The following is a 21,002-nucleotide window of genomic DNA, read 5'->3' on the forward strand; positions in this document are numbered from 1 at the left end:
AACTGCTCTATTGTAAAACAGACTTAAAGGAGTCTCCATAAACATAACTATTTTTAAATTTGTAGATAATTAAAAGTTAAACATTTTTGCAAATATAAGTAATTAAAACATTTTGCAGAGTTTTAAAGATTTTCTCTAAATATCTTGAGGTGACAGTCTTATTGCCTTGATCGGTTGCCAGTGGATACGAACATGAATGCAGGAATTTTCTATGGTCAGAAAATCAGCCATGATTTCCTTATTGTGGCCGGGTTATCTTCTGATACATGTAGTGTCCCTTGTGGTGATATCCATTGGTGATCAATCAAGATAAAAGACTGCCACCACTAAGATAGTTAGAGAACATCTTTAAAACTCTGCAGAATTTTTAACTATGAGTAATCCTTATATGCATCATCAGTGGAATGCTTTGTGTTCTTGCCCACGCCATCTTATATACTGAGTGTGACATCAGCACTGTAAGCTGTCCCATCTGTGAAGGTTGTAATTATGTAATGTATGAAAAACATCGTAATCTTTAAGAGCTGAATGATAGATTCAGTTGCTTATGCTTGAAACTAGAATAATGTTATGTGATAAGATGAGGCCTACATTCCAGAGCCAAACTCTTTTGTGTGCAAAGAAGAGCACATGCTTGGCTCGCTGCCAGAAGAACTGCATCAGTGTTCTTCCTTCTCGGCTGAGAGAGGAACTAGTACCAACATTGTGAGTGGTGCCATTTCCTTATTGCTGGCACTCAACCTTACTAATTAGGATGATGACAGCGACCAGGGTTACTTGGTCATTTGGTCATAAACTCGGCCTCTGACCTTATCACATCGAGCACTGATTATTGACTTAGTGGCTGCCAGGAGATGAACTTCACAGTGACTCACAGACATGTGTATCTTCTGTATTTTCAGTTTGTATTACATGTGGTGGCGGATATTTTAGATCAGTCAAGGCAAATCACAATTTATTTGGTTTCGTGAAAAATTAAACAATTTATAATATTTGGGGTCGGCCCGGGCTTGGAATTAATCAGTTTGCTCACCTCTACACTATGGAGGAAATACACACTACATATCAAGATCAAAAGCTCATCCCAATGGTGATCCATGGTAGAGAGCATCAGGATTTGGTGATGTTTTACTGCCTAGGATAAGATAAGCTCTACCGCTCATACTAGCCAACCTCTAAAATGACTGCGGCTTAGAAGATCCATTCTCTGGTGAGAAATGTAACACTTTTCCATATAAGCAATGCTTCTGAAAAATGATTTGTCTTGCTTTTAGAAGAATGTGACACGTTTTTACTCGGATGTTTTTGGTTGTGATGATTTTGCTTAATGGAAATGATAAGTATTTTTACTATAATAAGTTTATATATTGTAACTTACCTATCAGGTCTGGGTGATGTTGGTGTCCATGTTCATTCAGTAGAATTTCCTCCACCAAAGTGACATCTAATAGAGAATGACACGTTTTAATCATCTTGTAGTAAATAGATATCACCGATGCTGGATGTACAAGTAGGGTACAGATGTAGTGTAGTGTAGTGTGTGGAGGGAACATTACAAGAGGGTTTATCTTTAGTCTGTGACTTTAAGGAACATGTTTGAACTATTATTTGTATATAATGTATACCTATACCTTTAACAGACTGAACCACCTTGGAATAGGTGCTGAGTGATGGTACAACCCAACAACCCAGAAAAAGCTCAGGCCAATAAATAACCCAAAAGAACAATAATCATAAAATATAAATCAACTTTATTGTATACAAAACTACATCAAAGCAATAACATATAATGGTAAAGCAGGGCAGATGGAATCGTGAAACAAAAAGGAGACACAAGAAAAGTAGTCCAGAGGTGCACTGGTGTAAATTAATACCAAGAATATTCAGGTAACATTGATACATATATATTCACATAAAGAGTGTATAGCAACGTATGCACGAGAAAAAGTCTCAAATATTAAAACACCAGAAAAATGTGAAGTATAGAAGTAATTAGATGAGTAGATAGAGGAATATCAAAAACAGAGAGGAATAATACACTCCCTAATTCAAGCCACTATATGCTATATCCATAGAAGGCAGTAATACTGCTATCAAAACATCCTAAAATAGGGTCAGAATATAACAATTAGTAGTTACCTGAAGCTATAATCAGATGTAATAACCAAATGCTTTATGGACACATGTAAGACATGTAAGGACCCACCCTACGCGTTTCACCACATGGCTTCCTCAGGAGGTGTAACAATACCTGACAGATGACATCTTTATATAGGGGATTGATGAGATGTGATGGCGCGCTCCGGCAAAGATGGCGTCCCGGGGAGTCAGACGGCACATGCGGTGGCAACATCAAATGACATGTTGGTCACATGATCTGGACTGAATCACATGACCGTGAGGCCAGAGCATCACTGGAGCGCCCGCCTCATCCAAGGTAAGTATAGAGAGCTGAAATAAAGGAAAACACAGGCGGCTGTGGGAACAATACAGTCTCAGCACACCAACGAATGCACCGAGAGGACAAAGGATCAATTAAACATGATCATAGAGTTATCTGGCCCAACGATAGATGTTCTATAAATATACAAATATTCACAAAGGGTCATACTATATATCCAAATTACAATTATATGCATAACCGGCAAAATTGAAGTTATGAATGATATCAAAGCAATTTTATAAAAAAAGGACACTGAATATACAGAGTATGCAAAAATATCAAGAAAAAATTTCAATTTCAAATCCTAAATTTGGACCAGATAATTTTATCATGCACAAACAATATCATAAAAGCTGTATTTTTTACAGAAGTGAATAAAAAAAAAACTTTTATTACAATAATAAGTGAAAAAACACCCGATATGAACAACATACAATATAAAACATATGTTCACATGCTGAATAAATAAGAGAGACTTATATTAAAAGTCTGAATTAAGACAGTACACAAAGGATACTGATAAACAATAACGTCATATCTCATATACAATGTTACCTCTCTCACAGAGCTCCTCCAGTACAGCTTTCAAGCCGGGCGAATCATGACGCTTCTGTAAGGCATAAAGACTGACCCACAAGCCTATCACAGCTTCTCTTCCTCTGTGAAAAATATCTTGTAGTAAAATCCAGGCCAGTGTTTTTCTATTATTTTCTAGACTCCAATATTTCTAGAACACAAGAAAGGTCACATATAAGGTCATTACACAAACCTAAATAACAGCAATGGGTTAAAAATATCCAGTTATTTATTTCCAATAATGTGTTGGTCCAGATGAAGATACAGTAAATATAGGAAAAAAATCCTTCCAGAATCCGCAAGTAACCATCGGATTATCTTGATAGATGGAAACATATACTGTACATGCATTGCTTATACACTGGTCCAGCTGTTTTTGTTATAGAGGTTACTTTCATTACACATAAATAAGCTGTGAGCCGTCACCAGCCATGTCCTTTACTGTATAGATGGTGCCTGGACATACAGGACATACAGTCCAATACAGTCCAATATATCCTGTGGTGTAATGTGGGAGCATGATCAGAGGAGGGTTAGTTTTAAGGATTCTAACTTCGAATGGGTTCACATTAAGAATTGTGATACGCCTGTCAGATAAAAAATGTCTTTAGTTTGCGCTTGAAGCTGTAGAAGTTGGGAGTTAATCTGATTGTCCGGGGTAGAGCATTCCAGAGAAGTGGTGCAGCTCGGGAGAAGTCTTGTATACGAGCGTGGGAGGTTCTGATAATAGAGGATGTAAGTGTTAGGTCATTGAGTGAGCGGAGAGCATGGATTGGGCGGTAGACAGAGATGAGGGAGGAGATGTAGGGAGGTGCAGCATTATGGAAAGCCTTGTGGATGAGGGAGATAACTTTATATTTTATTCTATAATGAATAGGCAGCCAATGTAGTGACTGGCACAGACCGGAGGCATCGCTGTAGTGTCTAGACTGATAGATGAGCCTGGCCGCTTGTTAGGATTGTGCAGAAGCTGTGGCCATGAGATGGGCGTCGCTGCCTGTTCTTCTGTACAGTCCAGGGTTGCAGGGGTTAACCTGCCTTGCAACAGCCGGGTTTGGTTGAGTCTTTGATGGACTAGTGTGTCGACCAATGGACGCTCGGATTGGACAGCTGGGCTATTTGCTGGTGACCACCCCTTGCCTATATAAGGGGGCTGGTCTGGACGCCCGGCGCTCTAAAATCAAACCAAATCTGATAACCTGAATTGATGTGTGTGTGGTGCTTGGGTTCCAGCCTGTAAAATATTTAGTGGCCCTAGTTCGTAAATTCCCCAGAGACAGCAATGCCATTGGTAGTTGGGCAGCATGCTGCCTTGTGTGTGTGAGTTGTGTGAAAGCTCATTAGGCCTTTGCTGTGTCAGTCAGTATTCACACTGACAGGTTTCTGGCTGTAGTTGCTTTGGGGGGGTTGGGTGGAACTAGAAGCACACAGGATTTGTTGGTCTCTGGCTAGTCCAGGAGTGCTGGCTAGCCAGTTAGTTTATTTGTGCGGCTGCTCTGACTGCACAGGGCTCTGTAAATGGTAACAGAGCACACCTGCTGATTTAATTTAGCTGGTAGTGACTTCAACTGTCAGACAGTATTCACACTTAGGTGTTAGCAGTCAGTAGCCCAGAGGGCTCCGTAGGGTTTAGTTTTTTTTTTTTTTTTTAATAAACCCTGCTGACCATAACACTGCTGCATTTAGAATAGATTGTAGAGTGGAGAGTTTAGTAAGGGGAAGACAGATTAGTAAGGAGTTACAGTAGTCAAATTAAGAATTTTTTATCTTTTCCATATTAACTACAGTATATTTAAAAACAAAATTCCAAAAAATCCTGCAGCTTAAAATCTGGACACTAAACCATATATTATGCTGAGACTTCCTGCTTTCTGTAGACCACAGTTATCATGTATATGTAGATAAGGTGCAGAGTCCATCAGTAACACTAGAAGATTTCACATCTTATCTCTGCACTCTGAATGCTACACAGGTCACAGAGTATGCCTAGAAAGCTCTCCCTCAGAAGTCAATAGGGTCTTCTCCAGACCATTGTGTCTATGGCCCATAGTCCATCTCCAGAAGACAGGAAGTAGATAGACTCGGGATTAATGGCAAGAGTTGGAGTTGCAAGATTTTTTAGGATGTTTTGTAAAATATAGATAATAACATAACATGCAAAATGAAAATATCCTAAAAAGTTTTTAACAAATATATCTAGCAAAAAATGTGATTTAAACAAGAGGTTTTAAGTTAATTACTGGTCTACTGATATACTTTGATTTGCACTCGTTCTATTTTTTTGTGGGTAGTCTCCAAAATTGGTCTCACTAGCACTCTAAACAATTGGATCACAATCTCTCTCTTACAACTTGTTGTACCTCTAGCTATACACCCAAGCATCCTACTGGTAATACCTCTAGCTATACAGCTGAGCATCCTACTGGTTATACCTCTGGTGATACAGCTGAGCATCCTACTGGTTATACCTCTGGTGATACAGCCAAGCATCCTACTAGTTATACCTCTAGCTATACAGCCGAGTATCCTACTGGTTATACCTCTGGCGATACAGCTAAGTATCTTACTGGTGATACAGCCGAGCATCCTACTGGTTATACCTCTAGCTATACAGCAGAGTATCCTACTGGTTATACCTCTGGTGATACAGCCGAGTTCTATACCTCTAAAGATACAGCTGAGTATCCCACTGGTTATACCTCTGGTGATACAGCTAAGTATCCTACTGGTGATACCTCTAAAGATACAGCCGAGCATCCTACTGGTTTTACCTCTAGCTATACAGCCGAGCATCCTACTGGTTATACCTCTGGTGATACAGCCGAGTTCTATACCTCTAAAGATACAGCTGAGTATCCCACTGGTTATACCTCTGGTGATACAGCCGAGTATCCTACTGGTTATACCTCTATAGATACACCTGAGTATTCGACTGGTTATACCTCTAGAGATAGAGCCGAACATCCTACTGGTTATACCTCTTACCAGAGAGCTGTGCACCCTACTTATTATACCTCTGGTGATATAGTTGAGCATGCTACTGGTTATACCTCTTGTGATACAGCAAACATCCTACAGATTATACCTCTGGTGATACAGACAAGTATTCTACTAGTTATACCTCTAGCGATACAGCCAAGCATCTACTAGTTATAAATCTAGCAATACAGCCAAGCATTCTACAGCATTCTAGCAACATGACCTATCTTCAAGCAGATTCCACCTTCAAAAACCCATTGAAATCAATGGGAGGCGGAAACACCACTAGCGTTTTAAAGAGACGTTTCGAAGTCCATATAGTAGTGTGCTGGAGAAAAAAAATCCGCAATGAAAAACGCGTCAAAAAATGCGACAAAAAACCGCAGTGTTAAAAAAAATATATCAAAAAATGTTTCCTAATTCCTCAAGCAGATTTTTTTCAGCTTGCTACAATCTCCATGTGAACATACCCCAATACAACCCTTCAAAGGCGAAATTCACAACATAGCCATGGGGTGCTCACGTTTAGAAATATATAGCATATCACCTTTTATGGGGCAGAAAAACTAATACTGTGTAACAGTGCAAGCTTAGACTTAGGCTTAGTCTTAAACTATATTTTCTAATTTGTCTGATAGTGTACTTTACTTTTGGTGGACTGCCTAGTCTAAGTTTGCAAAACTTATTAGTTGACTTTATTTCTGATAATATTTTGGTGCACTTTCTGGTTCACATTTTTCATATTAAAGGGATTGTACAGGCAAAATAATTGTTTTTTTAAATCGGCTCGGGGAGGTAAAAAAAAAAAAAAATTAAATCATACTCACTTTTCCTGGGTGCTTTGGTGCCTCCCAGTGCTGTCTGGTCCACTGTTGTCAATTCCAGCAGAAGTCCCCACCACTGCTAAGGTCAATCAGCGGCCTCAGCAAAGGGCATGTGACTTCACTACCTGTGATGTCCTGGGGTGTCTAAGGCCATTGAGTAGGAGGAATCTCGGCCGCCACAGCCGGTAAGCAGTTTCACTTTAAGGAGACACCGGACTAGCAGGACCGGACTTTGCTGGGAGGACACTGGAGCACCAGGGACGAGTCAGTATGATTTTTTTAAAACATTTTTTTCACCTCCCCTGGGCCTATTTTAAAAAATATTTTTTCCCCGGGCAATCTATTTAAACTTCACACTCTTTTCAACAAGTCTTTCCTACTTGTGGGTTGCAGCATACAAACTGTTAAGAGAGTGTGTAAAATACGTTGAAAAAAAAAGTGTAAAGGGCGTACACCAGTTTTGTAGCACACATTATGCCAGAATTCTGGGGCACATTTATTAATTTCTTTGTCCCAGTAATATAAAATACCTTTTCCTTGAAAAGCTAGGTATCTCATAACACACATATCTGACACAGTGTAGCCAGGCAGAAAGGTAAAGGACACCTCTAAGTACAACAATAGAATTCCATGTCTTCTCACCTCAACATCAAGGAAATTTCTGGACCTCAGCTCTTGCAAAAGAGAACTAGGACTCAAGTTCTCCACAATGTAGCGCAGATCATCCTGGAAATATTCATAAGTCATCCTCAGGACATGATCTTTATATTGACAAAGCCGCTGGTGAAACTGCCGGGTCTCATCATCTAGGACATGAAGAAGACACAAGAATGAAATCTATAGAACATGGAGAAGACATTTATGTAGAATATTCCTCTCCTGGTTTATTTTGAAATGTTCCACAAATGGGAAATCCACAACCCCTTAAATTTACCAAGACAACTAGGATGGATTCAAAATACATGAACTTTATTTTGTTGAATATTTTTTGCCATACTTTTGCAACTGCAAGGTTTAAAAAAAAAAGAAAAAAAAAGATAAAAATCAGGGACCATTATATGTGGGAATTTGGTGTAATTGTGCCCTCATACATTGCTTGCTTATAAGAGAATAAGGGGGTATTGTATGGAGACATAATGGGCCATTATATGGGGCAAAAGGGGGCCATTGTACTATATAGGATAATCCTTCCTACTATATAATATTATAAATGTGAGTGTTTGTGTGTGTTGTTTGTTTTAATGAAATTTGGCAAATAGATAGTTTGTAACCTGGATTAGCACATAGGCTACTTTTTATCCCAGTAAATGACATGGCTAAATGACTGTTATGAATTTATGTTCACATACTATATTAAGCAGCCCTTGCAGCAGCTTATCTCAGATTCTGATAAAGCCAGGGCTGTTATCTCTCTGTGTAAACACTCAGCTAACCCTCAGGATTTCTGTTCATGAATTTGCATATTATCTGATCAGCTCCAGGCAGTGCTGACACACTGGATGGGAAAACACTTTTATTCCAAATTGGCACTTTGCAACTTTTAAACATGCCGGGAAAAAGAAAATCTAATTTGTTGCAAAATTCTAAAACAACGACAGCTACGAACGTAGCCAAAAGTCAACAGAGTTCTCCTCAAGCAGAGTTGATGGGTATCATCGGTGCCAACAACACGCTCATTATATGGTGTTCCAGCGAGCTGCTGAGATGCCGGAACAATCACAGGCACAGCACGAGGAATAAGTTCATCGGCAGGCCAGCTTGACAGCTGCCGAAATGTCAGAGCAGGTGGATCATCAATGCCAACAACACGCTCATTATATGGCATCCCAGCGAGCTGCTTGGATAACAGAACAATCACAGGCATGGCATGAGGAACAAGTTCAGCAGCAGGGCAGTTTAAGAGGTGCTGAAACGCCGGAGCAGGCAAACCATCGACGGCAGCAATTTGCTGAATAAATTTGCTAGTTATATATAAGGTATAAGGATGCTATTGTACTGTATGGAGGTATAAGGAACCAGTGAACTGTATAGGGGGGTTAGTAGAACATTACACTGTGAGTATACATTATACTGTATGGGGCTATTATATGGACATGTCAATTATAGATGCAGATTGCACTGCAAAGATTGATAATCGTGGGTGAAAAGGCTGAAAGTTGTGGAAAACCTACAGCATTCCAGCAGATATCCAAGGCAAAACTAACCAATTTTGGGTGTTTTTTGCTTTTGCGTCTTTTAGAGGAAAACACTGAGTTGTGCCACAAAGGGATCCACTAAAGCTCTATTGACCAAGGGCCCACATAGACTTGAAGTCAGCCCTGAAGGTCCCCATCCTTTCTTGGGCTTCTTCCAGTCTACTGAATAGTGTCAATTGCCCCAGGGAACAACTGCGCTCTGTGATCTGAGTCCTCCAGGCCACTGAAATCATGCAAGTGGCCCTGGGAAGAACCAAAGAGGATAGCCACCAATATCAGATGCCACAACGGAGCCCAGGAAAGGTGGGTATGATCTTCTCTCACCTCTTTTGTTCCTTTTGCGGTATCAGACACTCTCCTGGTGATGTCCTGTGCCTGGGGTCACCACTGAGGCCTGGGATTGGCCACAGTGGTGCCCATGTTCCAGTCACAGGGCTCAGTGGTGACCCAGGCCCAGGATGTCACTGAGCAGACCATTAGACATGAGAGGTGATCATAATTTTTTTAAAATTTTTACACCTCCCCTGGACCCCCACTTATATACTCTGAAGAGAACCCAGAGAGTACAATAATTTAACTTCCGGTTCTATACCAACTTGTTTGATCTGAAACAAATCAGAAACCAGAGCCAACCAGACCTGAAATGAAACAAATATTAGGAGGTTTGTCCATATCTACTAAGCAGTCCAGTGGATGGACCAAATCAGAAATGGATAAATATTCGTGTGTGCACACTTACACAAGGAAGAGCATGAATCATACGTAAGCCCAAAATGAACAGAAATGACATCAATAAATGAAGGTTCCCTTTAAGACTATTCTTAATAAAGACTTTAGGTCGGATATGTGAATTGTACAGATGTTGTAGGATCATTTGCCAGATACAGAAATGGGATTGTTGTAAGAAGGAAGAAATGGAGGAGAAGGAATCCTTACCATCACTGGAGGTTGTAATATCCATCGCTGAGCCTGAGAAGAAAAGTAAAATAAAAATCTTAATTTAATGTCTTAAGATTATTTTTTATGGCCTATCCCTAAAATAGGCCATAAATATCTGACTGGTTCAGGAGGCTGACAGGGTCCTGGCAATCCATCTTCTTTCTCAGGTGTCCTCAGTGTCTTCTGGATTCTTCTGCAATGTCAGTGGTTACGTAGGAAGCAGCAATGTCATGACACTTAACGTCATCACGTCAACACTTTGACAAAAATGTCTGGCATAGATTACAGCTATAATTTGCACCAGTGTTCTAGACGCCCGAGTATAACAAATGGAGACTCAGGGGAGTTGTACCAACACAACAAACAGTCATACTCACCTCTCCTGGGCTCCAATGCAATATTCTGTACAGTTCCCCAGCCTCTATGGGCCTCTTACAGTATGCGGAATGGTGTCAGTGGCCCTGGGGACTGTTGAGGTCCTCAAGAATTTTACAAGGGGTGCGCCGGCATCATGACATCTGTGTGCTCCACATAACTGCTGAGGTCCAATCACATGTGTCAGTAGACCACCAAGATGTTGACATCATTCAGGGGAACCTCTCATAAGATAAGATAATAGGATAAGATAATCCTTTAATAGTCCCACCATGGGGAAATTCAGTGTGTTATAGCAGCATGGATAATACAGTAATATATTACAAGAAAGAACCCATACAAGCTCATAGCAGATAGAAAAGATACTAGGAGTCAGAGCAACTAAGAAGAAGAGAAAGACTCAGGATCATTTAGTTCTCTGTGCGGAGTGATCTTCGCTTAGCCTGATGTTCATTATACACCCTGAACGTCATTGGTAAGAAGGACCAACAATAGCGCTCCTTCTCAAACTAAGGAGGCATTTACACGTAGTAAAGTGGCGCTGATTCTGCCATGATAACTGGCGGCAGAATCAGCGCTGAAAAAAAGACTCCCACTAAGTTCAATGGGCTCCATTTTTCGCGTGGAAAACATTGAAGTCAATGGGAGTCTTTTTATCAGCGCTGATTCTGCCACGAGTTATTGTGCCAGAATCAGCGCCACTTCGCTCCGTGTGAATGCCCCCTTAAGGTGAAGCAGTCGGTCACTGACCATACTGCCAGTGCTATCACGGTCTCCTACATAGGATGGGAGTTATTCACCTGCATGGAACTCACCACGGACAGAATCCTTCTGTCACCCACCACCTGTATTGGGTCCAGGGGGCTCCCCAGGACAGAGCTGGCCCTTTTAATCAGCCTGTCAAGTCATGACCACTGACAATTAATCAGAGGCCTTGGCAGTGACCTGGGGCCGCTGACATCACAGAGAAGACAGAAGGGCCCCCGAAAAGAAATTCTGATGTCATCGTGGAGTCCAGAAGGGTGAAGAAAGCGGAGTATGAGTTGTTTATTGTTTTTCCACATCTTCCCTGAGAATAATAATCAGAGGCCAAGGGAAGGTGGGGAAATATAATAAAAACATTCTATATACCTTCTTTACCTCTCATGGGCTACGCTGCACCACCCAATTTTCTTTCTCTGGCAATAGGGGGCCTAGCCTTAATGTGGACCGGTAACCTGGTTTCAAAAGCCCAATTACATTCTTCTAAAAGGCACAGTCACCCTCATCATTTTGGTGTATGTTTATCCAAGTTCAGTTATTCCAACCATACAAGCCCTGTTACTTTTTGTCTATATTAGAGTATACTAGCCAAGTAGGTGATAACACTGCCTGACAATCAGAGAACCCTCCCACTTGACTAGTATACGCTAAATGCAAAAGAATTTGAAGGATTTGAGGGTTTAAAGGTCTGTGATCTGCTGCTGGGTTTATGCTGTGTAACTCACCATCTAACATCACATTAGCCCGGGGCACCATGTATCAAAATCCATGGCGTTTTACAGTACCTGCAAAGTGGATGGTATTCTGGCTAATCCCATCCCCACATTGCAGTAAAAATCTGCAGCAGACATGATTCGATTTCAATAACCGCTCTGTTTTTCTAAATCGCAGCATGTCAATTTTAACTGGCATTGTTTGTATAGATATAATAGAAGCAGAAAGTCTGAAGAGGAAAACTGTGGACTTTCTGTGAAAAGTGCTGCGAGGAAAAACCGCAATGCTTTTCTGCCATGGTTTTTTGCTGAGGTCCACTACGTGGGGTCTTAGTCTCAATATCTGTTTCATACAAGTAAATACCAGCAAAACAGCAGGAAAGCTACAAGCCCCATACAGATAAGCAGGACGATCACGAGTCTCTACAGCACATCTTGTGAATTCATACTTATTGCATGTCCAGCATCTGGTAGGAAGGAGTCTCGTAGTCAGTGCTCTGTTGTCTAGTTTATTAAATGTGTACAGGGCTCTGTCCTTTACCTGTGGATGTCACACATCTAACTACAGACACCATCTTTGTTGGATTTCTGTATGCTGCGCCCCTGTCTCTTTTGCTGTATATCGTTCACAATGGATTTTTTTTCTTCGTGTCTATTTAAACACTATTTCTTTTACGATTTTGTATCCACATTATAGAACATAAATATCTCGTTATTAGACTCAAGATAAAAAGGATTACATCTGTCTACATAAATGTATATTCACTTTTATAAGTACAAAGATAAAGATATCACTGGTATCTCCAGGAGTTGTGGCAACTGACAATACTATACAGACGGGACAGTGGGCGCTGCTATGAGAATAAAATTATTCAAAAAGTTTTACCTGTTTTCCTTGCGCTCTGTTTTCCGCACCGCATTTCTGAATTCTCAAGAGTCAAAAGTACAAGCACAGGGAGGGAACCGTCTTATCAGGTCTAACCTTTAACCCTCACTGTAATATGGAAATTATATTTATGGGGAAAACCATAAAACTTTACTGCAGACTGTCCCTGCTTACAAATACTTCATTTTACTTCCTGTATTGACATATAGCACCATAGAAATCCAGTCAAAATATACATACAATTAGTGGACGTTTCGGTGTAATCCACCTTGTTTGGTGAATATCTACAATAGACAAGAAATAACTGCGCTAATAAACATACAACAGTGAAGAAAACAATAATAATGGTAATCATTAGAGATGAGCGAACACTAAAATGTTCGAGGTTCGAAATTCGAATCGAACAGCCGCTGACTGTTCGAGTGTTCGAACGGGTTTCGAACCCCATTATAGTCTATGGGGAACATATACTCGTTAAGGGGGAAACCCAAATCCGTGTCTGGAGGGTCACCAAGTCCACTATGACACCCCAGGAAATGATGCCAACACCTCTGGAATGACACTGGGACAGCAAGGGAAGCATGTCTGGGGGCATCTAACACACCAAAGACCCTCTATTACCCCAACATCACAGCCTAACAACTACACACTTTACACATTCCAAAAAACCTCTATCAAAGTGGGAAAATACCTGGAAACCTTCTTTACTCCCCAAATGGATGGACACAAACCCCAATTTAAGCTCAACAAACAGTAACAACCACCCCTTTAAATCACGTTCCCCATGACTACCACGGATGGAATAGAAAATGGGAAATCCAAAACCCCTCACCCTTAACTGTCATTTTGAGTGTGTGTGTGTGTGTGATGTGGTAAGACCTTCCAAAATTCACTTTTCTAGCCCTTAACATGAGCCCTTCCAAAGTTACAGGACCTTAAGCTGAGCTACCAGCAGAGATTGAGGCCCTTGGCATGAGTAGAGCCTTGCACCAGCAGTGTTTTTGGCACTTAGGGTGAGTTGAGCCTTGTACCAGCGTGTGTCCCTTAACATCAGGCGGGCCCTAAGTTCTGCGCTTTGCACAAAAGTTCCACATTAACTAGGCTGAATGGTACAAACCTTAGTAGGCCCGAGAACCAGGAACAGGTCTTGCAATGGCTGTCGGATAACGCTTAAAGCACATTGTCCACCAGCCAGTCAGCCTCTACCTCCTCTTACCCAACAGTCTTGTCCTCCTTCCACCCAAAATTCCCAATCTTCCCAGAACAATAACCCCAACTGTCCCTGCTCCCCAGAGCTGTTCTCCGCTCCTTTCATTGTCCCTCAACCTGTCCCTCCATTTCGCGATTCCACGGACGAGTATCTGTGTCCAGATGCTCAAACACTAGAGTCTCCTCCATCTCCTGTCGATTTGGTGGCGGATGACCAGCAACCCACCCTCATCGACGACGATGAGATGCAGTTGCTGTCAGGGCAGCCAGTTGACATGCGCATTGTGCAGGAGGAGGAGGCGAGACAGGAGTTGGAAGAGGAGCTGGTGGACGACGAGGACACCGACCCCACCTGGACAAGGCGGATGTCAAGCTGGGAAAGTAGTGTGGATGTTGAGGCAGGTGCAGCACCAAAAAGGGTAGCTAGAGGCAGAGGTCAACAGCTTTGCTGAGGCCAGGCCAGACCGGGAATGTCCGAAGATGTTCCCTTTTGTACCCAGCCCAGAAAAACTCCCCCATCGAGGGCACGTTTCTCGAAGGTGTAGAGTTTTTTCAAGGAATGCGCCGAGGACAGATATAGTGTCGTCTACACAATTTGCCTCTCAAAATTGAGTAGGGGCCCTGAGAAGAGCAACCTGTCCACCACTTCAATGCACTGTCATTTGGAATCCAAGCACTGGAATCAGTGGCAGGCAGCAACGGAAGGACAAACGTCACCCGCCGTTCATGCCACTGACTCTGCTCACAGTGCTGGCGATGCACTCCAGAGGACGAGCCAGGACATCACTTCATCTGCCTCCGCCACTTTGTTGACTTCTCCCTCATCCTCCCCTGTTTCTGTCTTATCTCCTTCTCCTGCACCATCAAAGGCACCATCAGGCGCTTCTTTACAACAACCCACCATCTCTCAGACATTGGAGCGCCGGCAGAAATACACCGTTAACCACCCACCCACACAAGCCTAGAACGCCAACATCGCTAAACTGCTGGCCCAGGAGATGTTGGCGTTCCAGCTTGTTGAAACTCCCGCCTTCCCGGACCTGATGGCAACTGTGGCACCTCACTATGCCGTCCCTAGCCGTCACAACTTCTCCCGGTGTGGCGTCCCCGCCTTGCACCAGCACGTGTCACTCAACATCAGGTGGGCCCTTAGTTCCGCGCTTTGCTGCAAGGTCCACTTGACCACCGACACTTGGACAAGCGCCTGTGGTCAGGGATGCTGCTTATCTTTAAGGACAGGCAGGGTGAATGTGGTGGAGTCTGGTCCCGGGGTGCAAACTGAGGTACCCTATCTCCTCTCCCAGGCCAAAATTCATGGCAGGAGTAGACTGAAACCCTACGACGCTGCAACCTCCACCCCAGCTACTAGCAGCAAACGCTAAAACACTGGTGTGGGGAGACGTCAGCAGGCGGTGCTGAAGCTCATCAGCTTGGGGGACAGACAGCACAGTGCCTCCGAGGTCAGGGATGCCATCCTGGCTGAGATGGCATTTTTTTTTCCCTGCTACACCTGGGGCCTGGCATTTTTACGCCTGTGATAATGGCTGGAACCTGGTAGCGGCTCTGGAGCTTGCCAGCCTCCAACACGTTCCATGTTTGGCCCACGTCTAACCTAGTGGTGCAACGTTTTTTGAAAACATACCCAAATGTACCGAAGCTACTGTTGAAAATGCGGTGCTTGTGCGCCCACTTTTGCAAGTGTACAGGAGTCGCTGCTAGCCTAAAAACACTCTAGCAAGGCCTACATCTGTCCAAACACAGGCTGTTGTCCGTCATTCACACACGCTGAAACCCTACAATACCATATCTTGAGCAGGGTGTGTGAGCAGCACAGACCTTTGATGGAGTTCCATCTACAAAACCCAAGGGTTCCTCAAAGTCAGCTCCCAAAGTTTCTGCACCATGAGTTTCCAGGGGTGGCAGAGTTATGGCTAGGGGAAGAGGCATGGATAGGGATGATGTCTAGGGGCAAAAGCAGTGTGGATGTGGAGGCAAGCTAAGCAGCAAAAACTGGGGGTACAAGCTAAGGCATGGACTGGGGTGATGTCTAGGGGCAAAAGCAGTGTGGATGTGGAGGCAAGCTAAGCAGCAAAAACTGGGGGTACAAGCTAAGGCATGGACTGGGGTGATGTCTAGGGGCAAAAGCAGTGTGTATGTGGAGGCAAGCTAAGCAGCAAAAACTGGGGGTACAAGCTAAGGCATGGACTGGGGTGATGTCTAGGGCCAAAAGCAGTGTGGATGTGGAGGCAGGCTAAGCAGCAAAAACTGGGGGTACAAGCTAAGGCATGGACTGGGGTGATGTCTAGGGGCAAAAGCATTGTGGATGTGGAGGCAAGCTAAGCAGGGAAAAAGGTGGCTAGAGGCAAAGGGATGTCCAGAGACAGAAGACAGCTGCATGACAGAAGCTAGACCTGAGCCAGCAAGGCCCAAGATGCCCTCTTTTCTAGCTTCCTTAGAAAAATTCCCCCATCGAGGCCACGTTCCTCGCTGGGGGAGATAATTTCTAAATGTATAGGTCGAGGACAAACTGAGTGTGGTTTACACACTTTGCAATGCGACTCCCCATCTCCCAGGCCTTTCATTCCAGGCTAAAGTACAGCACAACCCACCCACATGCCCAAGGCTTCAACGGCCTCATCTCAAAAATTCTGGCCCAGGAGATGTTGGGGTCCCAGCTTGTGGACACTCTGCCCTTTTTGGGCCTGCTGGCTACTGCGCCACCTCACTGTGCCGTCCACACCAGCACTTTTCCCCAAACATGAGGCGGTCCCTAAGTTCAGCGCTTTGCCCAAAAGTTCCACGTGACCAGCTATGAATGGACAAGTGCATGCGGACAGGGACGCTAACTTTTAATCTTGGCACAGTGGTTGAATGTACTTGAGGCATGGACCGGGTCGCAAAATGTGGTAGACTGACTTGTCTCCCCACACAACATTCCTGGGAGGAGGGCTGAAACACCACCCTCCTCCTCCGCTGTTAGATTGACCCCAGCTACGAGCTGGAAACGCTGCAACACTGGTGTGGGGAGACGTCAGCAGGCCGGGCTGAAGCTCATCAGCTTGGGGGACGGACAGCACACTGCCTCTGAGGTCAGGGATGCCATCCTGGATGAGATGGCAATTTGTTTATCCCTGCTGCCCCTGGGGCCAGGCTTTTTTGTCTTGTTGGAGGGCTCTGGAGCTTGCCAGCCTCCAACACGTTCCATGCCTGGCCCACGTGTTCAATCTAGTGGTGCAATGATTTTTAAAAACATACCCCAAATTAGCAGAGATAAGGGTGAAAGAGGGGCACTTGGACACCCACTTTCCCAAGTCTACAGTACCTGGAGCTAGCCGCAATACACCCCAGCAAGGCCTACATCTGCCTGAAGCACCTACTGTTGTGCGAGGTCACCACACGCTCAAACCCTAGATACCGTATGTTGAGCAGGGTGTGTGAGCAGCAGAGACCTTTGATGGAGTACCAGCTACAAAACCCAAGGGTTCCTCAGAGTCAGCTCCCTCACTTTCTGCACCATGAGTTTCCATGGGTGGCAGAGTTATGGCTAGAGGCACAGGCATGGATAGGGGTAATGTGTAGGGGCAAAAGCAGTGTGGATGTGGAGGGAAGCTAAATCGACAAAAAAAGCTGGGGAAAAGCACAGGCAGAAACTGGGGTGATGTTTAGGGGCGCAAGCATTGTTGATGTGGAGGGAAGGTAAGCATAAAAAACTGGGGGTAAAAGCAGAGGCATGGACTGGGGTGATGTCTAGGGGCAAAAGCAGTGTGGATGTGGAGGCAAGCAAAGCAGGGAAAATGGTGGCTAGAGGCAAAGGGATGTCCATAGGCAGCAAGGGCAAAGATGCAAAACTCTCCCCTGTTTCAAGAATTTTCCTGACTTGTCTCCCCACAAAACATTCCTGGGAGTAGGGCTGAAACACCACCCTCCTCCTCCTCCGCTGTTAGATTGACCCCAGCTACGAGCTGGAAACGCTGCAACACTGGTGTGGGGAGACGTCAGCGGGCCGTGCTGAAGCTCATCAGCTTGGGGGCCAGACAGCACACTGCCTACAAAGTGAGTCATGCCATCCTCGATGAGACAGCAATGTGGTTTTTGCCACTGCACCTGGGCCCAGGCATGTTGTCATGTGTGATAATGGCCGTAACCTGGGATCGGCTCTGTAGCTTGGCAGCCTGCAACATATTCCATGCCTGGGCCACGTTTTTAACTCATTGCTGCTAATCTTTTTAAAAAGGTACCCCAATGTTCCTGAGCTACTGGTGAAAGTGTGGCGCTTGTGCGGATAGTTTTTAAAGTCTATAGTTGCCGCTGCTAGCCTCTATGCACTCCTACAACGCCTGTACCTGCTGGAACAACGGCTGTTGTGCGACGTCTCCACACTGCTGGCACTAAACATATCATGTGTTGAGCAGAGTGTGTGAGCAGCACAGACCTTTGATGTAGTTCCAACTCCAAAACCCTCGGGTTCGTCAAAGTCAACTCCCTCAGTTGCTCAACCATGAGTGGCCATGGGTGGCAGACTTATGTGAAATCCCATCCCATCCATTGCACTGGACACGAAACATTAGCATGCACTCAGCACAACTTCGGATATGGCAGCTGCGTTAAGCAGGGTGCAGGGTACAACACAGACCAGGCCCGAGCACCAGGAACAGGTGTTAGAAATACTGCAGCATCCGCCATTTCCTTCCAATTTTGGGGTTTTGGACCCGCCACCGACTTGTCTGGACCTCAGTGGGGATCATGAGACACAGTTGCCATCAGGGCAAGCTGTGGTCATGTGCGGTTTGCAGTAAGGGGGCAGTGCGCAATTGTAAGAGGAGTTGGTGGATGACGAGGCCACCGACCCCACATGGACGGGGGTGATGTCTAGGGGCTAAAGCAGTGTAGATGTGGAGGGAAGCTAAGCAGCAAAAACAGTGGGTAGAAGCAAAGGCATGCAAAACTCTACCCTCTTGGAAGACTTATTCCTAGGTCTGGAACACGTTAATGGCCCCCCCTGGACAAATTACTGCCACTCAGGGGCCTAGTGTCACCAGGAGGGACAAGTATAGGCGCATGTTGTGGGAATACCTGGCCGACACCAGCTCTGTCCTCTCCGATCCCTCTGTGCTCTACTGCCTACACTTATTTTTTCATCTTTTTTTCTGCACTGCACATCTCTTGCCTACTTCCTTTGGGATCTTAGAAGTGGTGGTCCACTTCCAAAGGTGGTAATTTCAGGGCTGGAGTTGTCAATAGACAGTGGAACGGGAGTAGCTGAGGTATTGCTGTCTTAACCACTTTTTGGCACAAAATTAACTTCCAAAGCCAAGTATGGTGCAAGTATATGATGCAAGGACACCTACACACCTATCTCTGACACATTGGGGAGTTCACCCTCATGCGCCCTTTTGGCCTGCACCATCATGCGCCTCTTCCCAGCCACTCCACATCTCCCAAGCTTTTCATTGCAGGCAGAAGTACAACACAACCCACCCCCATGCCCAAGCCTTTAACAGCCTCATCGATAAACTGCTGGCCCTGGAGATGTTGGTGTTTGTTTATGCTTCTGGATACCCAGGCCTTCCGTCAGCAGATGGCAGCTGGGGCACCTCCCTATGCTGGGCCTAGCCGTTACTACTTCTCTTGGTGTGCTGTCCCTGCCTTGCGCCTGCATGTGTCCCATAACATCAGTCGGGCCCAGAGCTCTGCGCTTTGCTGCAAGGTCCACTTGACCACCGACACATGGACAAGCGCCTGTGGTCAGGGATGCTGCAGTGCTTATCTTTAATGACAGGCAGGGTGAATGTGGTGGAGTCTGGTCCCCGGGTGCAAACTGGGGTGGCCTATCTCCTCTCCCAGGCCAAAATTCATGGCAGGAGTAGACTGAAACCCTACGACGCTGCAACCTCCACCCCAGCTACTAGCGGCAAACGCTGTAACACTGGTGTGGGGAGATGTCAGCAGGCCGTTCTGAAACTGATCAGCTTGGGGGACAGACAGCACAGTGCCTCCGAGGTCAGGGATGCCATCCTGGCTGAGATGGCATTTTTTTTTCCCTGCTACACCTGGGGCCTGGCATTTTTGCGCCTGTGATAATGGCTGGAACCTGGTAGCAGATCTGGAGCTTGCCAGACTCAAACACGGTCCACGCATGGCCCACGTTTTTCAACTTGTTGGTGCCATGTTTCTTTGAAACCTACACCATTGTGCCTGATATACAGGTCAAAGTGGGGCCATTTTCGTAAGTGAGAACTAGCCTCTGCTAGGCAGAAAACATTCAGAGCACACTCCTCTCATCTTCGCACCGTTGGCTGGCGGAGGAAGACGAGGGGGTTGGAGTGGCATCTGATGTCCCTGTCCCACACGAGGCTAGAGGGTGCACTTCAGTGCATCCCATTGCTTCACCACAAATGGTGTGAAGGGGAGTGGAAAATGGAGGAAATGGAGAGTGACCCTTACAGTTGGGGCCAGCAAAGGCATGCCAAGTAACACACTGGCACACATGGCTGACTTCATCTTGGTTTGCTTTTCAACACATATTTCACATCATGAAGAACAAATAATACTGGATTTTTACAAGCCTCGAACCCCGGTCTAGGTCTAATGTCTGTTCCTTTCTTATATTAGGGGAGAGGGAAAAAAAAATACTTCAGTGATACGTTTAGCGTACATAGACTGACTATTAATGTGTATCCCACTTAGTGTTGTTAGGGTTACACACCGTCACTACCTGGCTAAAGCTTCTATAGCTGTTAATAAAGTCAACATAACTTTACGGTATCCAAAAAGACAGCTGGTACCGACAGAGGGCAAGACAAATGTCAACCAAAGCTGTGAGCTCTGAACACCCACAGTGACTTTGGCGTCATCATCATTATAAGGCAGCGGGTGGTAATAAATAACTTGGCAGTGCCTAAAACCCAAAAAGCTTATACAACTATATTTACATTAAGATACACAAATGACATTTTTTAGTAGCATGTCATGAGACAAGCTGATAAGATCTTCCTTTGTGCAGTGTTATTTGAAAGTTAAACGCTGCCTTTATTTTAATTCTGGAGAAGGTGCAGACATTAGATTTAGAACATGTTGTCTTCATTGTCCAAATCCTCTATA

General features: G+C 44.6%; 1 protein-coding gene across 1 annotated transcript in view; it reads right to left on the minus strand.

Annotated features, from left to right (window-relative positions):
* Positions 1 to 9,978, minus strand: part of LOC142214341 (NACHT, LRR and PYD domains-containing protein 12-like) — a 176,738-nt gene extending 166,760 nt beyond the window's left edge. The window contains exons 1-4 of the mRNA XM_075283269.1: positions 9,954 to 9,978; positions 7,465 to 7,628; positions 2,999 to 3,170; positions 1,379 to 1,444 (exon numbers count right to left, since the gene is read on the minus strand). Coding sequence (XP_075139370.1) covers positions 1,379 to 1,444; positions 2,999 to 3,170; positions 7,465 to 7,628; positions 9,954 to 9,978 — 427 coding nt within the window. The remainder of the gene's footprint in view (positions 1 to 1,378; positions 1,445 to 2,998; positions 3,171 to 7,464; positions 7,629 to 9,953) is intronic.
* Between the last annotated feature and the right edge of the window lie 11,024 nt (positions 9,979 to 21,002).

The sequence above is a fragment of the Leptodactylus fuscus genome, chromosome 7, assembly GCF_031893055.1.
Source record: "Leptodactylus fuscus isolate aLepFus1 chromosome 7, aLepFus1.hap2, whole genome shotgun sequence".
NCBI lineage: Eukaryota > Metazoa > Chordata > Amphibia > Anura > Leptodactylidae > Leptodactylus > Leptodactylus fuscus.